Source organism: Chiloscyllium punctatum, chromosome 10, assembly GCF_047496795.1.
Source record: "Chiloscyllium punctatum isolate Juve2018m chromosome 10, sChiPun1.3, whole genome shotgun sequence".
Lineage (NCBI taxonomy): Eukaryota > Metazoa > Chordata > Chondrichthyes > Orectolobiformes > Hemiscylliidae > Chiloscyllium > Chiloscyllium punctatum.
This window is the reverse complement of record NC_092748.1, coordinates 115,840,203-115,860,313: the sequence shown is the minus strand read 5'-3', so window position 1 is coordinate 115,860,313 and position 20,111 is coordinate 115,840,203. Positions and strand designations below refer to the sequence as shown.

The following is a 20,111-nucleotide window of genomic DNA, read 5'->3' as shown; positions in this document are numbered from 1 at the left end:
AAGCTGTTTTTTAAAAAAATGGCAAATGATTATGATTGCAAACTAGCAAGACACATAAAATGGAACTGTAATAGCTTCTCTATGTTGTTCTTTATTCAGTCGGGGACATGGGCATAGTTGGCAGACCTAGTTGCCCTTTAGACGATGTTGGTAAGCTGCTTTCTTAAAGTGCTACAGTCCATGTGATGTAAGCAGACCCAGAATGCCCTAATGGAAGGAATTCCATAATTTTGACCCAACAACGGTGAAGGAATGGCAATATATTTCCAAGTGAGGATAGTGAGTGACTTGGATGGAAACTTGCAGGTGGTGGTGTTCCCATCTACTGCCCTTGTTCTTCGATATGGTATTGGTCATAGGTTTGGAAGGTGCTGTCTAAGGGTATTTTGGAAAATTCGGCATTGCTTTTAAATGATACATACTGTGGCAACTGAGTGTTGAGTGGTTGATTGTGGATGTGTTGCCATTCAAGCAGGCAGCTTTATCCTGGATGGTGTTAAGCTTTTTAAGTGCTGTTGGAGCTGCACCCATCCAGGCATGTATATTCTATCACAATCTTGACTTGTGCCTTACAGATGGTTGACAGAAAATTATGAAAAGGAAAAGATTATGTAGGCCAAACGTAACTGTTCCTGATTTAATTAACTAACAAATCCCACCTCTCCCCCATTGCTGGCCATGTCTTCAGTTACCTTGAAGTAAGGAATTGAACAACTTTCTCATTCGACTTCTATATCAAGGCATGACATCTGAGAATATGACAATCTATCCCCGAGATCCTGTTGTGATTTCTCCCCTGTTGTAACTCTGAATGAAAGCAGTGCCCTCCCCACCAAAGGGAACGATGTCAAGAGTTAGAGAGTGCGGCTTGACTGGGGACTCACCAGACACAGTCACTTCAAACTTGGCTGAGACATCAACTGCGTCGCACACATATGTTCCTTGGTCCCCCATAGTAGCAGGGTGGATCGTCAGCCTCCTACATCTTCCGTCCACCTCCATCATGGCCCTCTCACTGTGCTCCACCTCCACCCCATCCTTGTACCATCTCACCTCCGCCTCAGGCTGCGAGACCTCACACAAAAGAACAAGCTCACTCCCGGTCAGTACATTCAACGTCGGAGAGGTGCTGTCGACAATTCTCACTGGAGGATCTAGATCCAACACAGAGATGAGGGAAAGAGAGAGGAGTGAGAGAGATGAGTGAGGGAAATTAGCTAAAATATAAAGGAAGGGAGTGTGAGGAGGAGTGACAAAGAAATTCAAAGAGGAAAATAATTGTTAGAGAGCAGGGCAATATACAGAAAAAAATCAGAGGAAGAGGAAGGTAGGGAGATAGACAGAGGAGGAAGAGAGGCATGCAGGAGAATATGAAATTAAAAAATCATAAGGGCACAAAGAAATAGAAAAAAAAGAGAAATAAGGATAAAGAGATAGAAAAAGACAGAACTAGAATTAGAAAAAGAAAAACATAATATGAAAGAGTGAGAGAGAAAGTGATTCAGAGAATGAAAGAAAATGAAAAAGATGAGAAGAAAGTTGGTACAGGGCAGATATAATTTTGTTGAAATTACAGGATAAAGAATATTCCCATTGCAATGTTTTCAATAGATCACACCAAAATACTGTAAAGTAGATACTGGATCACATTTAGTTGGAGAAGAAGACAAAAACATATTCAATCTTAATGTGGAAAAACTTTGAGGAACTACTGAAAAGTTTTTTGCTCCATACTGAAATCCCCCTATAGTTGGGGATTTCATGGCAAGTCAAGAGCAGTTAAATAGCTGTGATGATAGAATGAATGGACAACTTCTAGGAAATAGCAGACAGCTGGTTGTTGGAATCCAGGCTGCAGAAAAGTCCTAGGAGTTGAGGGAGCTCAGAGGAGCCCTGTGTAACTAAGGGTTCAGAACAGCTGTGAGGATGAAGGGAACTTTCTACCTGCACAACTAAACCAGATTAGAGCTTAAAAATAAACTAAGGCAGTACTGGGTCAGTGAAGCTTACTGTGATTGGATTTAAGTGCTGGAGTGTCGTTTCCAGACATCAAGAGAATGCAGACCAAGAGAACAAGGTGGAGTTTAGTGAACATCAGCAATCGTGGTAGAGGTTTCAAGGCTTAATCGTCAAAAAAGAAGAAATGGAATCTTTTGTTAAGCTTTGATGCAAATTAGTGACCCACATCATCATTAACGTCAAGAGGGAGTTGCTAAGAGATCTGAGAGATCAGTCTCGGACATGTTTGCTATGTTCAGTGGTGCTGTTCAACCTTGGATTCTGCCACTCAAAGATGCTTCATATTCTAACTTCCTACATTTAATATAAATCATATTGAAATTTGCAGAGTCCGAACATTTCTTTATTAATAATCTCTGCATGAGTTGTTTGAGTAAGCTTTATTTATAATACACGTTTTTTTTGTAAATTGAAGAAACCTGGCTGATGTGTTTCTAATACTAAACCAGATTCTCTGGGATGTTGTGGTTCTGTTCGCCGAGCTGGGAATTTGCGTTGCAGACGTTTCGTCCCCTGTCTAGGTGACATCCTCAGTGCTTGGCAGCATCCTGTGAAGCGCTTCTGTGATGTTTCCTCCAGCATTTATAGTGATTTGTTTCTGCTGCTTCCAGTTGTTAGTTCCAGCTGTCCGCTCCAGTGACCGGAGGCTCCCAAGCACTGAGGATATCACCTAGACAGGGGACGAAACGTTTGCAACACAAATTCCCAACTCGGTGAACAGAACCACAACAATGAGCACCCGAGCTACAAATCTTCTCACAAACTTTGAATTCTCTGGGATCTTTGAGCTCCACCTATTTTTGCCTCTCGACTATTCTTGATTTCAATCATTCCCGTTTCCCCCCTCCAAACATTCCACTACTGACCATGCATTTAGTACCCTTGAAGCCAAAAATTATTAAATGGTCTCACTCTGCCTCTGTAACAAGGCAGGATATCTGGAAGCATGACAACTTATCCAGAGATCCTGCTGGGATTTCTCTGTGTCTTCTGTTATAACTCTGAATGAAAGCTGTGCTCTCCACACCACATGAAAGAATGTCAATGGTTCAAGTGCGGCTTGACTGAGGACTCACCAGACACAGTCACTTCAAACTTCGCTGAGATGTCAACTGCTTTGCACATATACGTTCCTTGGTCCCCCAGAGCAGCTGGGCAAATGGTCAACTTCCTGTACCCTCTGTCCACCTCCATCGTGGATCTCTCACTCTGCTCCACCTCCACTCCATCCTTGTACCATGTCACTTCTGCCTTGGGCTGTGAGACCTCACACGAGAGGACAATTTCACCCCCAGTCAGTACATTCAACAGCGAAGAGGAACTGTTGACAATTCTTACTGGAGGCTCTGGGTCCAACACAGAGAGAGAAAGAAAAATTGAGAAAATCAAGAAAAATATAGAATAAGAGCAAAAGGAGGACTGTGCAACAAGGAGAGAAAAACAAAAACGAGAGACAGCAAGATGTGACTGGTAGAGTGAGTGAGAAAGGAGGTAGAGAAAGCATGAGATAGAGAAACACAGACAGAAGAGAGAGTACTGCTCACACTGGGACTGCACACCCAGACTTGGTGGGACCTCAGGTTTGTATGGCCTGAAGAACAGTACTGAATCAGTTGTGTGTTTAACAAAGAAGGAGGCCATTTGGTCTCTCAAGCCCATTACACCATTTAATAAGACCCATGATTGATCTGTACCAGAGCTTCAAGCACCATGCCCCCCCCCCCCGCCCCCCCACCCTCATCTTTTAGCATTGCCCATGAACAGCCTGCCCTTTGAATCCCTGTCTGGACTTCACCCCCCTACAACTGCACCATACCCCATTAAAACATCAGAGGAAATAGTTTTTCTATTAATCCTGTCAACATCTTTTATTAATTGAAGAACCTGAATCAAATCACTCCTCACTCTTTTTGTACAACATTGGTACTGCCCTAACTTTGAGCCAGGGGCCGAGTTTAAATTGCCACCTACTCCAGAGGTGTGTAATAACATCCCAGAACAAGTTGATTCGAAAATATTTCTGAACAAACCTAATCTGTGCCACCAGCCCTCATGCTTTAACATTTGAATCTACTGTGAAGGACCACTGAATTGTTATGGCTCACAATGTGGCCATTCATAAAGTCATAGAGATGCACCTGCAAACAACCCTCTGCAATTCATGCACAAGGTAAAGAAGATGAATGGCATGCTTGCATTCATCAAACACACCGGTGAGTATACATGTTGGCAAGTCATGTTGCAGTTACATAAAACTTGAGTTAGTCCACATTTATATTCTGTGCAGTGTGGACACCACACTACAGGAAGGATGTGGAACTTAGGAGAGGAAGCAGAAGAGGGTTAACAGGATATTGCCTGGGTTGGAACATATTAGCTATAAGAAGAGGTTCGCCAACCTTGGATTATCTTCGCAAGAGGGTTGAAGGCTGAGGGACAACCTGATCCAGGTAGTAAAATATAAAACTATGAGAGGCATGTATAGGGTGGATAGTCAAGAGTCTTGAGCCTAAAATGAAAATATCAAATCTAAGGGGCCTTAGTTTGAGGTGAGAGGGATAAAGTTTAAAGGAGATAGTGGAATAGAGATGTACATCATGGAAACAGACCCTTCGGACCAACTTGTCTATGCTGACCAGATATCCTAGGATAATCTAGTCCCATTTGCCAGCACTTGGCCCATGTCCCTCTAAACTCTTCCGATTCATATATCCATTTAGACGCCTTTTAAATGTTGTAACTTTACCAGTCTCCACCACTTCCTTTGGCAGCTCATTCCGTACATGCACCACCTTCTGCGTGAAAAGGTTGCCCCTTAGGTCCTTTTTAAATTTTATCTCTCTCACCCTAAACTTAAGCCCTCTACGTCTGGATTCCCCCACTCTGGGGAAAAGACCTTATAGATTTACCCAATCCATGACCTTCAAGATTTTATAAACCTCTATAAGGTCACTCTTCAGCCTCGAACGCTCCAGGGAAAACAGGCACCAGCCTATTCAGCCTCTCCATATAGCTCAAACCCTCCAACCCGAGCAAGATCTTTGTGAATCTTGAAAGGGTTCAGAAGAGACTTACAATATCCTTCCGATAGAAGGAAGGCCAAAATTGCACAGTATATTCCAAAGGAGGATTAACCAATGTCCAACACAGTCGCAACATGACCTCCCAACTCTTAAGGGCAGCACAGTGGCTGACTGGTTAGCACTGCTGCCTCACAGCACCAGGAACCTGAGTTCAATTCTGGCCTCGGGCAACTGTCTGTGTGGAGTTTGCACGTTCTCCCCGTGTCTGCGTGTTCCAGTTTCCTCCCACAATCCAATGATGTGCAGGTTAGGTGCATTGGCAATGCTAAATTGTGTTCGGTGCAACAGTCAGGGGTAAATGTAGGGTACGGGAATTGGTCTGGGTGGGTTACTCTTCAGAGGGTCAATGTGGACTTGTTGGGCCGAAGGGCCTGTTTCCATACTATAGGGAATCTAATCTATACCCAATGACCTGACCAATAAAGGAAAGAATACCAAATGCCTCCTTCACTATCCTCTCTTCCTGCTACTCCACTTTCAAGGAACTATGGACCTGGATTCCAAGGTCTCTTTGTTCAACGCTTCCCAGGGCGTAACCACTAAATGTATAAGTCCTGCTTTGATTTGCCTTTCCAAAATGCAACATCTCACATTTATCTAAATTAAACTCCATCTGCCACTCCTCAGCCCATTGGCCTATCTGATCAAGATCCCATTGTACTCTGAGGTAACCGTCTTTGCTGTTCACTACATCTCCACTTCCGATGCCATCTGCAAACTTACTAACTATACCTCCCATGTTCACATCCAATCCATTTATGTAACTGATGTAAGCAGTGGACCCAGCATTGATCCTTGTGGCACAGCACTGGTCACAGGTTTCCAGTCTGAAAGACATTCATCCACCACCACCTTCTGTCTTCTACCTTGGAGCCAGTTTTGTATCTGTATGTATCCAAATAGCTAGGTTCTCTCTGTATTCCATGTGACCTAACCTCGCTAACCAGTCTACCATGAGGAACCTTGTTGAACACATGACTGACGTCCAGATAGATCACATCCACTCCTCTGCCCTCATCAGTTCTCTTCATTACCTCTTCAAAAAATTCAATCAAGTTTGTGAGACATGATTTCCCATGCACAAAGTCATGTTGAATATCCCCAATCAGTCCTTGCCTTTCCAAATACATGCAAATCCAGTCCCTCTGGATTCTCTCAACAATGTATCCACCGTAGATGTCAGGCTCATGGGTCTGTAGTTCCCTGGCTTTTCCTGATCACCTTTCTTGAAATAGTTGCATCAAGTTAGCCAACCTCCAGTCTTCCAGCACCTCACCTGTGACTATACAAATATGATACAAATATCCCAGCAATCACTTCCCTAGCTTCCCACAGAGTTCTAGGGTACATCTGATCAGATCCTGAGAATTTATCCATCTTTATGAGTTTTAAGATATCCAGTAACATGGACATTTTTCAAGATGTCACCATCTATTTCCCCATATCTTCCATGTCCTTCTCCACAGTGAACACTGATGTAAAATACTCATTTCATATCTCCCCTTCTCTTGTGGCTCCACATACAGGCTGCCTTGCTGATTTTTATGGGGCCCTATTCTTTCCCTAGTTACGCTTTTGTCCTTAATGTATCTGTAAAAACCCTTTGGGTTCTCCTTAACTCTACGTCATAACGCTTTTTTGCCCTCATGATTTCCCTCTTCAGTATACTGCTACTGTCTTTATACTCTTCTACGGATTCACTCGATCTCTGCTGTCTATACCTGACATATGCTTCCTTCTTTTTCTTAACCAAAACCTCAATTTCTCCAGTCATCCAACATTCCCTACACCTACCAGCCTTGCCTTTCACCCTGACAGGAATATACTGTCTCTGGACTCCCTATTTTCCAGCTGTCCCGTTACCTGTGAACATCTGTCCACAATCAACTTTTCAAAGTTCTTGCCTATTACTCTCAAATTTAGTACTTTCCTCCAATTTAGTACTTCAACTTTCAGATCCAGTCTACCTTTTTCCATTAATATTTAAAAACTAATAGTATTATGGTCACTGGACCCAAAGTGCTCCCTCATTGAAACCTCAGTCATCTGTCCCACCTTATTTCCCAAGAATAGGTCAAGTTTTGCACCTTCTCTAGTAGGTACATTCAGGTACATGCTTAACAAATTCCTCTCCATCTAAACTCCTTAACACTGTGGTAGTCCCAGTCTATGTTTGGAAAGTTAAAATCACCTACCAGAACCACCATATTATTCTTACAGATAACTGAGATCTCCTTACAAATTTGTTTCTCAATTTCCCTCTGACTATTCGGGGGTCTATACTAGAATTCCAATAAGGTGATCATCCCTTTCTTATTGTCAGTTCAAGCCAAATAACTTCCTTGGATGTATTTCTGGGACTATCCTCCCTCAGCACAGCTATAATCCTATCCCTTACCAAAAATGCCACTCCCCCTCCTCTCTTGCCTCCCTTTCTACCCTTCCTGTAGCATTTGTATCCTGGAATATTAATCTGCAAGTCCTGTCCATCCCTGAGCCACAATTCTGTACTTGCTATGATATCCCAGTCCCATGTTCCTAACCATGCCTTCAGTTCATCTGCCTTCCCTGTTAGGCCTCTTGCATTGAAATAAATGCAGCTTAATTTATTAGTCCTACCTTGCTCTCTGCTTTGTCCCTGCCTGCCCTAAATGTTTGACTCGCTTCTTTTCCCAACGGTACCAGTCTCAGATTGATCTCTTTCCTCACGATCTCCCTGGGTCCCAACTCTCCCATCTTACTAGTTTAAATCCTACTGAGCAGCTCTAGCAAATCTTCCTGCCAGTATATTAGTACACTTCCAATTCAGGTGCAATCCATCCTTCTCATACAGGTCACTCTGCCCCAGAAGAGATTCAATGATCCAAAAATGTTAATGCTTTTCCCCTGCACCAGCTCCTCAGCTACACATTCACTGTTCTCTCCTCCTACTCCTATCCTCTGTAACTTGTAGCACCGGGAATAATCCAAATATTACCATCCTCAAAGATCTCCTTTTTAAATTCCTGCCTAACTTTCTATATTCTCCCTTCAGAACCTCATCCTCTTCCCTTCCTATGTTGTTAGTTCCAATGTTACAACAACCTCCTGCTGGTCCCTCTCCCCTCTGAGAACATTCTGCACCCTTTCTGAGATAACCTTGATCCTGGAACCAGGGACACAACACACCATTCTGATTTCTCACTGCCGGCTGTAGAAATGTCTGTCAGTGCCTCTGATGAGAGAGTCCCCTATCACAATCAATTGCGTGGAACCTGACGTACTCCTCATTACATTGGATACATTCTCGGTATCAGGTACTTGACTGCTCACGCTACATTGCCCTGAGAGTCCATGACCCCCTAGATTTTCCAAAACACCATACTTGTATCAGCTATAGGAGACTCCTGCAATACCTGCCTCCCTCTCCTACTTTTCCTCAGGTTAACCCATCTACCTGATTGTATCTGCAGCTTTTCTCCCTTCCTATAACTGTATCCATCACATCCCCTAGCTGAGAAGTTTTCCTCCTCTCTCTACAAGAATCTACTCTATGCTACTTTCTCCCCACCCCCACCCTCCTCTCATTTATCTCTCCAACCTTCAGGCACTCTGCCTGTATTCCTGATGAAGGGCTTTTATCCGAAACGTCGATTTTACTGCTCCTCGGATGCTGCCTGAACTGCTGTGCTTTTCCAGCACTACTAACAGAATCTGGTTTCCAGCATCTGGAGTCATTGTTTTTACCTATCTGATTTTAACCCTACTGCAAATCCTCTTGCAAGGATGCCTGCCTTGAAGAAGTTTTCCTCCTCTCTCTACAAGAATCTACTCTATGCTACTTTCTCCCCACCCCCACCCTCCTCTCATTTATCTCTCCACCCTTCAGGCACTCTGCCTGTATTCCTGATGAAGGGCTTTTGCCCAAAATCTCGATTTTACTGCTCCTTGGATGCTGTCGGAACTGCTGTGCTTTTCCAGCACCACTAATCCAGAATCTGGTTTCCAGCATCTGCAGTCATTGTTTTTACCTAGTTTTTCCACTAGCTCCTGTAAGTTCCTTATTGCCTCTAATTGCTGTTCCAACCGATCCATGCGATCCAATAGGATTTGTAACCAAAGATACTTCCTGCAGATATAATCATCACTAACATGGAAACTCTCCATAAGCTCCCACATCCAACACGAAGAGTACAGTACTCCACTTAAGACCATCTTTGCTCCTTCACAATCTATACAGACAGAAAATAGCGCTGTCTTATTGCTCTAAAATCTCACTGCGCCAGGCTAAGTTACTACTTATGGTTTATATTTTTTAAATGTAATCAACAGACAGATATTAAGTTAAAAATCACACAACACCAGGTTATAGTCCAACAGATTTAATTGGAAGCACACTAGCTTCCAGAGCGACGCTCCTTAAGACCATAAGACATAGGAGTGGAAGTAAGGCCATTCGGCCCATCGAGTCCACTCCGCCATTCAATCATGGCTGATGCGCATTTCAGCTCCACTTGCCAGCACTCTCCCCGTAGCCCTTAATTCCTCTAGACAACAAGAACCTATCAATCTCGGCCTTGAAGACATTTAGCGTCCCGGCTTCCACTGCACTCCGTGGCAATGAATTCCACAGGCCCACCACTCTCTGGCTGAAGAAATGTCTCCGCATTTCCGTTCTGAAATGACCCCCTCTAATTCTAAGGCTGTGTCCACGGGTCCTAGTCTCCTCACCTAACAGAAACAATTTTCTAGCATCCACCTTTTCAAAGCCATGTATTATTTTGTACGTCTCTATTAGATCTCCCCTTAATCTTCTAAACTCCAACGAATACAATCCCAGTATCCTCAGCCGTTCCTCATATGCTAGACCTGTCATTCCAGGGATCATCCGTGTGAATCTCCGCTGGACACGTTCCAGTGCCAGTATGTCCTTCCTGAGGTGTGGGGACCAAAACTGGACACAGTACTCCAAATGGGGCCTAACCAGAGCTTTATAAAGTCTTAGTAGTACATCTCTGCTTTTATATTCCAACCCTCTTGAGATAAGAGACAACATTGCATTCGCTTTCTTAATCACAGACTCAACCTGCATGTTTACCTTTAGAGAATCCTCGACTAGCACTCCCAGATCCCTTTGTGCTTTGGCTTTATTAAGTTTCTCACCATTTAGAAAGTAGTCCATGCTTTTATTCTTTTTGCCAAAGTGCAAGACCTCGCACTTGCTCACGTTAAATTCCATCAGCCATTTCCTGGACCACTCTCCCAACCTGTCTAGATCCTTCTGTAGCCTCCCCACTTCCTCAGTCCTACCTGCCTGTCCACCTAACTTCGTATCATCGGCAAACGTCGCTAGAATGCCCCCGGTTCCCTCATCCAAATCATTAATATATAATGCGAACAGCTGTGGCCCCAGCACCGAACCCTGCGGGACACCGCTCGTCACCGGCTGCCATTCTGAAAAAGAACCTTTTATCCCAACTCTCTGCCTTGTTAGATAGCCAATCCTCAATCCATCCCAGCAGCTCACCTCGAACACCATGGGCCCTCACCTTGCTCAGCAGCCTCCCGTGTGGCACCTTATCAAAGGCCTTTTGAAAGTCCAGATAGACCACATCCACTGGGTTTCCCTGGTCTAACCTACTTGTTACCTCTTCAAAAAATTCCAACAGGTTTGTCAGGCATGACCTCCCTTTACTAAATCCATGTTGACTTGTTCTAATCAGACTCTGCTCTTCCAAGAATTTAGAAACCTTATCCTTAATGATGGATTCTAGAATTTTACCAACAACCGAGGTTAAGCTGATTGGCCTATAATTTTCCATCTTCAAACTTTTGCTATAAATTCTGTGTTATGATCGATCCCTCTACAATCACCTGATGAAGGAGCGTCATTCCAAAAGCTAGTGTGCTTCCAATTAAACCTGTTGGACTATAACCTGGTGTTGTGTGATTTTTAACTTTGTACACCCCAGTCCAACACCGGCATCTCCAAATCAGACAGATATTAATAAGGCATATCACTCTACTAACTATTGTAGATTTACAGCAAGGTTACACTTAAAAATTATGCACTTATCTGTTCCTGTGTTATGAGCTCTCCCACACAGGTTCCTCCAAAGTAAGTTGTGAATTTCACTATTCACTAGATGCACTCCGATGTCCAGAGATATTTGAACTCAAATAACAAAGGCAGTAACTGACAGCAGTATTGGTTTCTTTCTCTGACCATGTAGTCACTACCTTTCTCTGTCTTTCTCCTTTTTAAAGTGCTGTTGTTTTGATCTCCCCCCACCCACAAAGTTCTAAAACAATGCAACAGCATATGAACTAGTAATTGCTGTTCCTGGAATTCAAGGAAATCACCTCCAACACCTCATAATACCTCAAAAAAGGAGTGGCTGTAACAGCAACAATTTTTTTTTCCTGTCCTGCAGCCCATGATGTGTGCACCAGCTGTTCAAATGAGCATCATTACCATGCGCCACTCTCGTGTCTTTTTCCCATACTGTTGTACATTATCTTTAGCTAATTAATGATCCAATACCCTCTTGAATGCCTCAATTGAATTTGCCTCCATCACATTTCCAGGCAGTGCACTCCATACTCTAACTACTTGCTGAGTGAAAATGTTTTGCTCACTTCACCCTTACTTCACTTGTAAATCACTTTTGAATCTATTTAATCTATCTTCGTCAGAAGAGTCAGATTGATCTCAAAAGATTAATTCTGCTTCTTCTCCACAGCTGCTGCCAGACCTTTCACATATGTCCAACAATTTCTATTTTTGTTTCAGGTCTCCAGCACCCAAACAGTTTTGTATTTTAGCGAGTTTTGAGAAGATTTGTAACTTAGGTTGAGGTTCTGGATGTAGGTTTGCTCACTGAGCGGGAAGGTTTGTTTTCAGACGTTTTGTCACCGTATTAGGTAACATTATCAGTGAGCCTCTGGATGAAGCACTGGTGGCATGGCCCGCTTTCAATTTATGTGTTTAGGTTTCCTTGGGTTGGTGACGTCATTTCCTGTGATGACGTCATTTGCGGTTCATTTTCTCAGGGGTGACAAATGGGATCCAAGTCAATGTGTTTGTTGATAGAGTTCTGGTTGTTTTCACAGGAGAGCTAGAACAGTTTCTCCCTATATACTTAGTCCAGTCCATTCATGTTGAAAACCTCTATGCGATTTCCTCTCAGCCGCCTTCTCTCCAAGGAGAATCCTCCCAATGTCTTCAATCTATCCTCATCACTGAAGTTTCTCTTTCCTGGAACCATTCTTATAAATCGATTCTACACCCTCTTCAATACATTTCCACCTTTCCTACAATGTTGCACTTACAACTGTATAAAATACACTAGTTGAGGTCTAATGAGTGTCTTATACATATTCAACATCACCGACTTGCTAAATAAAAACCAAAAGAATTATGGACACTGTAAATGAGAAACAAAACAAAAAAACAAAACAGCTGGAAAAGCTCAGCATGTCTGGCAACATCTGAGCAGAGAAATCAGAGTTAAGATTTTGGGTCTAGTGATCCTTCCTCTGCTTTGTTTCTGATCACCTCTTTGCTTTTCTATGCCTCTCTTTATAAAATTGAGAACATTGTGTGCTTTATTAACTGCCCTCTCCACCTATTCTGTGACCTTCAACGATTTGTGCACTTAAATACCCAGGTCCTTCTAATCCTGCACTCCTGTAGAATACCCCCTACTTTATATTGATTTTCAATGTTCTACTTATCAAAATGCATCACTTCACACTTCTCTGCATTGAACCTCATCTGTACCTATCAACCCCATCTACTAAATTGTCCTTTTGGAGTTGCACACTATCCTCCTCAGTGTTTACAATCCTTCCAAGCTTCATTCCAAACTTTGAAACTAGCCCCTGCACACTAAGATCCAGATCATTGAAATAAAACAGGAAAAGCAAGAGGCTCAATACTGACACCTAGGGAACTCCACTACCCTTCCTCTGGCCCAAATAAAATCCATTGATTAATGCTGTTTCCTATCATTTAATCTATTTTGTATCTACATTGCTACTGTACCTTTTATATCATGACCTATAACTTTCTTCCCAAGTGTTATGACAATGCGGTGAATCCTTCGGTTAATCAAACCATACAGCCATAAAAGCTCATCTTGCCTCGTAATCTATCAAAATGTGAGTGACAGAGAACTCCCAAATTCCACTATTTAAAGCAAATTATATCAATTTAGTCTTTAACTCTCAAACTGAACATTAACAACAACTATTCACAACTCTAAGCCCCCCTTTCTCTTAACTGCTTATTACCTGCTTCCAACTCTAACAATATACTGTTCCAATAATACACTTATTAAAATTACATCAACTTAATTTCAAAACCATACAGCACATGTAGTCTTCGATGTCTTTCTTCTTCCGGCTGAAGATCACCCTGGGTCATCATCTTTTTTTTTACTGCGAATATATTTCATATGAAAAGATACCTTTGACAGAGTGTTTCCTAATTTCTTGGGTCTCTTTCGATGGCAGTTGCTCTGACTGCAATTTTCAAAACATCTGCATTTTTATATCTACAATACCAGATCGTCTCATTAGTTCGATGTTGACAAAATAATAAATACAAACTCAATTGGGTTTTAGTATCCTGGGGCATAATTTAAACTGACTGGCAAATTTGAATTGTCATCAAAACAGCAACCAACTCAGGTATCCACTTCACAGCCAAATGTTACACATTTTCAATTTTTCAGTACACTCTGAGACTGATATCTAGTCATATCACACGTGCTTGTAAGTTCTCAGTGCAGAACAACATTCATTCTCTCAAAGGTACAGAACATGCCTTCAACTTCATAACAATAAGTCTGTCGCATGACACTGTATCAAACATCTTATGGAAATCCATGTAGACCACACCAACAGCATAACCCTCAACCGAGCCTGCTACCTCCTCAAAAAACTTCAGCCAGTTAGTAAATTACAATTTTCCCTTTAGAAATCCATGCTGACCCTTTCTAACCAACTCACCTTTTTCCATGTAACTACTAATTCTATTCTGAAAAAATGTTTCTCGAAGATTCCTGCTGCTTAAGTTAAACTGACTAGTCTGAAATTTCTGGTCCAATCTTTACAAACTTCCTTGAACAAGGCCATAATGTTTGCAAATCTCCAGTCTTCTGGAACCTCCTGTGAAAGACTAAAAGATTGCACCCCGTGCCCCAACAATTTCTATGCTCACATCCTTCAGAATCCTTGAATGCATCTCATCTAATCACAGTGCTTTGTCAACTTCAACAACCAACAATCTATCCAAGATATCTTCCTTATTAATTTGAATACTTCTCGTGACCGAGTTGCCTCTTCTGTACTATGACCTGGACAGCATCTGCCTCCTTTGTAAAGACAGATGCAAAGTATTCTTCTAACACCTCAATCATGCCCCCTGCCTTGAGCTGTAAATCCCCTTTTTGGTCCCTAACTGACCCCACTCCTTTTATCACTCATTCTCAATTTATATGGTCATAGAAGATTTTGGACACCACTTTACATTGGCTGCTAGTTTTTTTCTCATAATTCCTCTTTGCTTCTCTTCGTTTTTTTTTCACCCTAGTCTGAACTTTCAGGATTTTTCTTGTTTCTCAATTTTATTTTCTTTGTGTCACCTGCCATTAGCACGCTCTCTTTTTAATATTAATTTCTATCTCCAGGGAGATATCTCAGCCGGAAAAAGAAAGACACTGAAGATGACAGCTGCTGTGTGGTTTTGAAATTAAGTTGATGTAATTTTAATAAATGTATTAGTTTGTCTTTTCCATTTGAGGACACATACCTTGACTGTAACCAAACCACCTCATCTTTCAAAGTAACCAATTGCTCAGTTACAGATTTTCCCATCACCCTCTTCTTCCAGTTAAATCTGCTCAGCTCTGTTCTTGCCCCAGTTAAATGCATTTTCCAGCTACTGAACCTTCTCACTCTGGATTGTTGCATATCATTCTCCACCATTGTCCTGAACCGTATAATATACTGACGTGAAACATTAATTCTGATTTCTCTCTACAGATGCTGCCAGACCTGCTGAGTTTTTTTAGCAATTTTTGTCTTTGTTTCTGATTTACAGCATCTGCAGTTCTTTAGGTTTTAAAAATAACGATCCCAGACTCCTAAATGTTCCCCCACTGGCAGGTGATCTGGTTGGCACACTTCAATCCCAAGGACTAGGTCCAATAATGCATCCTTTCTTGTTGAACTGGACACACTGATGTAGAAAAATCTCCCCAACATAATATAGGAACATTTACCCTTTGCTGCCCTGCATACTACCAGTCTCTTCTATATTTGAATCACTCATCATATCTATGCTAAAATGTTGGTATATCTTTCTAATCTTCCGACTGAATTATTCCTCTTTCTCTTCTCAATACATTCTGCCCAGGAATATTTAACTCCCAGTCTTGTGTGTCTCTGTATTACCGCCTCTGTATTACCACCACATCATACTTCCACATATTTTTCCTTTGTATTATGAACTGGAATGGATGTCAGACATTTCTATACAGCTGAAATACTAGCAGAGTTTTGCAATTTGAAAAAACAAAACGGCACACATTTTCAGCAGTACAAGACAGTATTAAAGGAGCTATTAAAGCTTTTATATGCCATCGAGGAAGAAGAATTGATAATGGGGACCAAAACTAGGTTAAAATGGGCTGGCTGTGCTGAAAGCAGCCCACATCATGACAGGATCTGGGTTGCAGAAATGGGTAAAGGACATGGAAAGAAGTGTTCATGCTCTAAATTTATTGAACTTAATATTGAGTCTTGCAGGGTTCCTAAGCGGAAAATGTGATGCTGTTCTTTCAGCTTGCATTGAACTTTGCTGGAGCAATGCAGCAGGCCTGAGACAGAAGTGTTGGCCAGGAAAACAGTGTGTGTTGATCTCCAAAGAGAGAGCCCGCCCCCCCACTTCTTTTTAAATTGTGCCCAGGATCTAGATTCTCCAAACAGAGGAAACAACGTACCTACATCTACCCAGTCTGTCCCTTTAAGTATCGTTCTTGAAACTTAAGAAAATACAGGCCCAGTTTGTCCAATCTTTCTTCAGAGGAGAGTTCCGCCATCCTGGGAAGGATGGGCTGTAGATGCCATATACATGGACTTTAGTAAGGTGTTTGTTAAGGTTCCCCATTGTAAGCTAGTGGAGCAAATGAGGTCACGTGGTGTGCAGGGTGCTGTAGCTAGGTGGATAAAGAACTAGTTGAGCAACAGGAACAGAGAGTAGTAATTGAAGGGAATTTCTCGAAATGGAGAAAGGTGGTGTTTCACAGCGATCTGTGCTGGGGCCACTGTTGTTTGTGATATACATAAATCATCTGGAAGAGGACATTGTTGGTATGATCAGTAAGTTTGCAGATGACACAAAGATTGGTGGAGTAACAGAAAGCATGGGGGACTGTCAAAGAATACAAGAGAATATAGATAGACTGGAGAGTTGGGCAGAGAAGTGGCAGATGGAGTTCAATCCAGGCAAATGTGAGGTGATATATTTTGGGAAGTCTAATTCTAGAGCAAACTACACTGTAAACAGAAGAGCCTTGGGAAAAGTTGACAAGCAGAGATCTGAGAGTTCGGGATCATTGTACCCTGAAGTTAGCTACACAGTTGGATAGAGTGGTCACGAAGGCATATGGTATGCTTGCCATCATCGGTCAGGGTATTGAGTATAAGAGCTGGTAGGTCATGTTAAAATTGTACACGACATTGGTTCGGCTGCATTTAGAATACTGTGTACAGTTCTGGTCGCCACTTTGCCAAGAGGATGTAGATGCTTTGGAGAGGGTTTACGAGGATGTTGCCTGGTATAGAAGGTGCTAGCTACGAAGAGAGATTGAGTAGGTTAGGATTGTTTTCATTAGAAAAAAGGAGATAGAGGGGGCACCTGATTGAGGTCTATAAAATCATTAAGGATATAGGCAGGGTAGATAGAGATAAGCTTTTTCCCAGGGTGAGGGATTTAATTAAGAGAGGTGACACGTTCAAGATGAGAGGTGAAAGGTTTAAGGGGGATATACAGAGGGTGGTAGGTGCCTGGAACGCATTGCCAGCAGAGGTAGTAGGGGCAGGCACGGTAGATTTGTTTAAGGTGTGTCTGGACAGATGCATGAGTAGGTGGGGAGCAGAGGGCTACACAGATGCTTAGGAACTGAGAGATAGGTTTAGACAGTAGATTTGGATCAGCTCCAAGCAACAAAGAAGATTTTTCTTTGTTCTTTGTTCTGGGAACAAGTCAAGTGAACCTTTACTGCACTCCTTATATGAAAGTAATATCTTTTCTGAGATAAGGAGACCAAAATTACATACACCAAGTTCCTGTTCAACTAAAGTAAGATCTCATAGCTCCTGTACTTGAACCCCCTTGCAATAAAGTCTGACATTCCATTAGCCTTTCTTTTTCCTTGCTATACCTGCATATTAGCCTTAATAACTTATTGACAAAAACACCAAGGTCCTTTGTATATCTACATTTTACTATATTTAAGAAATACTCTGCATATCTGTTTCTCCTACCAAAGTGCATGACCTCACATTTTGCACATTATATTCCATCTACCATGTTCCTGCCCATTCACTAACTCTGTCCAAATCCTCCAGAAACCATTGACATTCTCCTCACAATACATATTCCCATTTAGCTTTGTATCATCCACAAAGTTTGAAATAATACAAAAAAGCTGAGGCCCAACTACATATCTTTTTTTCAATCACAGTCTGCCTTTGTGAGAATTATCCATTTATTCCTGCACTCTGTTTTCTGTCTGTTAGTCAACCATTAATCCATGTAAATACATTACCTCCTATCCCAGGTCCTCTAATATTTATAAGCAGCCTCTTGTGAGGAATCTAATCGAAAGCCTTCTGAAAATCTAAGTGTGCTGGCAGGGAAAGTGGAGTTGAGGATTATCAAATCAGCCATGGTGGTGTAGACTCGATGGTCTGAATGGGCTTACTTCTGTTCCTACACCTCATCGTCTCCGACATCCATCAGCTCTCCTTTATCAATTTTGATAATAACATCTTCGAGAAATTCCAAAAAGTTCATCAAACACAATTTTCCATTCATAAATCCAGGCTGATGATGCCCAATCAGATAATCAAACAGGTTTATAATAATGATTCAGAGATTCCGATGCTGGACTAGGGTGTACAAAATTAAAAGTCTCACAACACCAGGTTATAAGCCAACATGTTTATTTGGAAGCACTAGCTTTCGGATGAATGAGTCACCGCCTGAAAGCCGGTGCTTCCAAATAAACATGCTGCACTATAACCTGGTGTTGTGTTTAGGTTTACAATTGATTTCAACATGTTTCCCACTACTGATAGGATGTTGACAGGCATATACCTCTCTCTATTTTCTCTCTTGGTCTCTTCTTAAATAGTAGGGAGACACTGGCTACCCTCCGATTTGCAGGAATCATTCCAGAGTCAATACTGAGAGTATCAGCCTGGATATTTTGTGCAAGTCTCTGGAATAAAGACTGAGCCCATGTCCTTCTGTAGCAACATATTCTCTCTTAACCAAGACTTAAATAGTTTAGCTATGTCCCTTCTGCTGTATGCTTGACTCTACTCACTAGAGTTTAAAAGAATGACAGGTGATCTCATTGAGACATATAGGACTCTTAAGGGGCTGAGCAGGGTAAATGCTGAGAGGATGTTCCCCTCTTAGTAGAATCTAAGGCCAGAGGGCATAGTCTTAGAATACTAGGGCACCAATTTAAGACAGATGAGGAGGAATTTCTTGTCTCAGAGGGTTGAGAATCTTTGGAATTCCTTGCCACAGGCAGCCAGGAGGTGGAGGTGAGGTGGGTTGGGATGAGGGCGGGTTTCGTTATGTATACTAAAGACTGAGATGGATAGATTTTTGATTAGTAGGGAAATCAAGAGTTACAGAGAAAGGGCACAAAAGTCAACATGAGAAGTGCTAGAATAACTATGATCCTATTGAATGGAAATACAAGGCTAAACTGACTACCCCTGATTCTATTTCTTATGCTCTCAATGTGCTTTACAGCCAACAAGATACTTTGTTAGTTGCATAGTCATTGCTGTAATGTAGAAAATGAAGCAGTTAACTTGCACACAGCAAGCAAGCTCCCACAAATAGCAATCTGGTAATGACCAGAGAATTTTTTTTAAAGCAATCCCCATCCAGGAATAAATACCATAACAAACTCCTCTGCTCGTCTTTGATCTTTCTCATCCACCTATGAAGGCAGATGAACCTTAGATTTAATTTCTTATCCGAGACACAGCATCTCCTGCAACTTAGCACTCCCTCAGTACTGCACCAGAGTAGCAGCCTTCATTTTTATGCTTGAACCTGCAATAGAATTTGAACCCACAACCTTCTCACTCAGATATAAGCATTCTAACAATTCCACCATACACAGCACCCCATGGTACCCAAAACAGTTCATGACCAACACCTACTGTTGTGGAATATGTGACCAGTGGAGTGCCACAAGGATTGGTGCAGGGTCCACTACTTTTCATTTATATAAATGATTTGAATGTGAGCATAAGAGGTTTTGTTAGTAAGTTTGCAGATGACACCAAAATTGGAGGTGTATGGACAGTGAAGACAGTTACTTAAGATTACAACAGGATCTTGAGCAGATGGGCCAATGGGCTGAGAAGTGGCAGATGGAGTTTAATTCAGATAAATGCGAGGTGCTGCATTTTGGGAAAGCAAATCTTAGCAGGACTTATACACTTAATGGTAAGGTCCTAGGGAGTGTTACTGAACAAAGAGACCTTGGAGTGCAGGTTCATAGCTCCTTGAAAGTGGAGTCACAGGTAGATAGGATAGTGAAGGTGGTGTTTGGTATGTTTTCCTTTATTGGTCAGAGACTTTATTGGGAGGTCATGTTGCGGCTGTACAGGACATTGGTTAGGCCACTGTTGGAATATTGCATGCAATTCTGGTCTCTTTCCTATCGGAAAGATGCTGTGAAACTTGAAAGGTTTCAGAAAAGATTT

General features: G+C 42.0%; 1 protein-coding gene across 4 annotated transcripts in view; it reads right to left on the bottom strand.

The window, feature by feature from the left end:
* Window positions 1-20,111, bottom strand: part of LOC140482474 (obscurin-like) — a 322,475-nt gene that overhangs the window by 218,229 nt on the left and 84,135 nt on the right. For all 4 annotated transcript variants that reach the window (XM_072580002.1, XM_072580005.1, XM_072580003.1 and 1 more), the window contains 2 exons: window positions 3,096-3,365; window positions 885-1,154 (listed from right to left, as the gene is read on the bottom strand). In XM_072580002.1, the coding sequence (XP_072436103.1) occupies window positions 885-1,154; window positions 3,096-3,365 (540 nt within the window). The remainder of the gene's footprint in view (window positions 1-884; window positions 1,155-3,095; window positions 3,366-20,111) is intronic.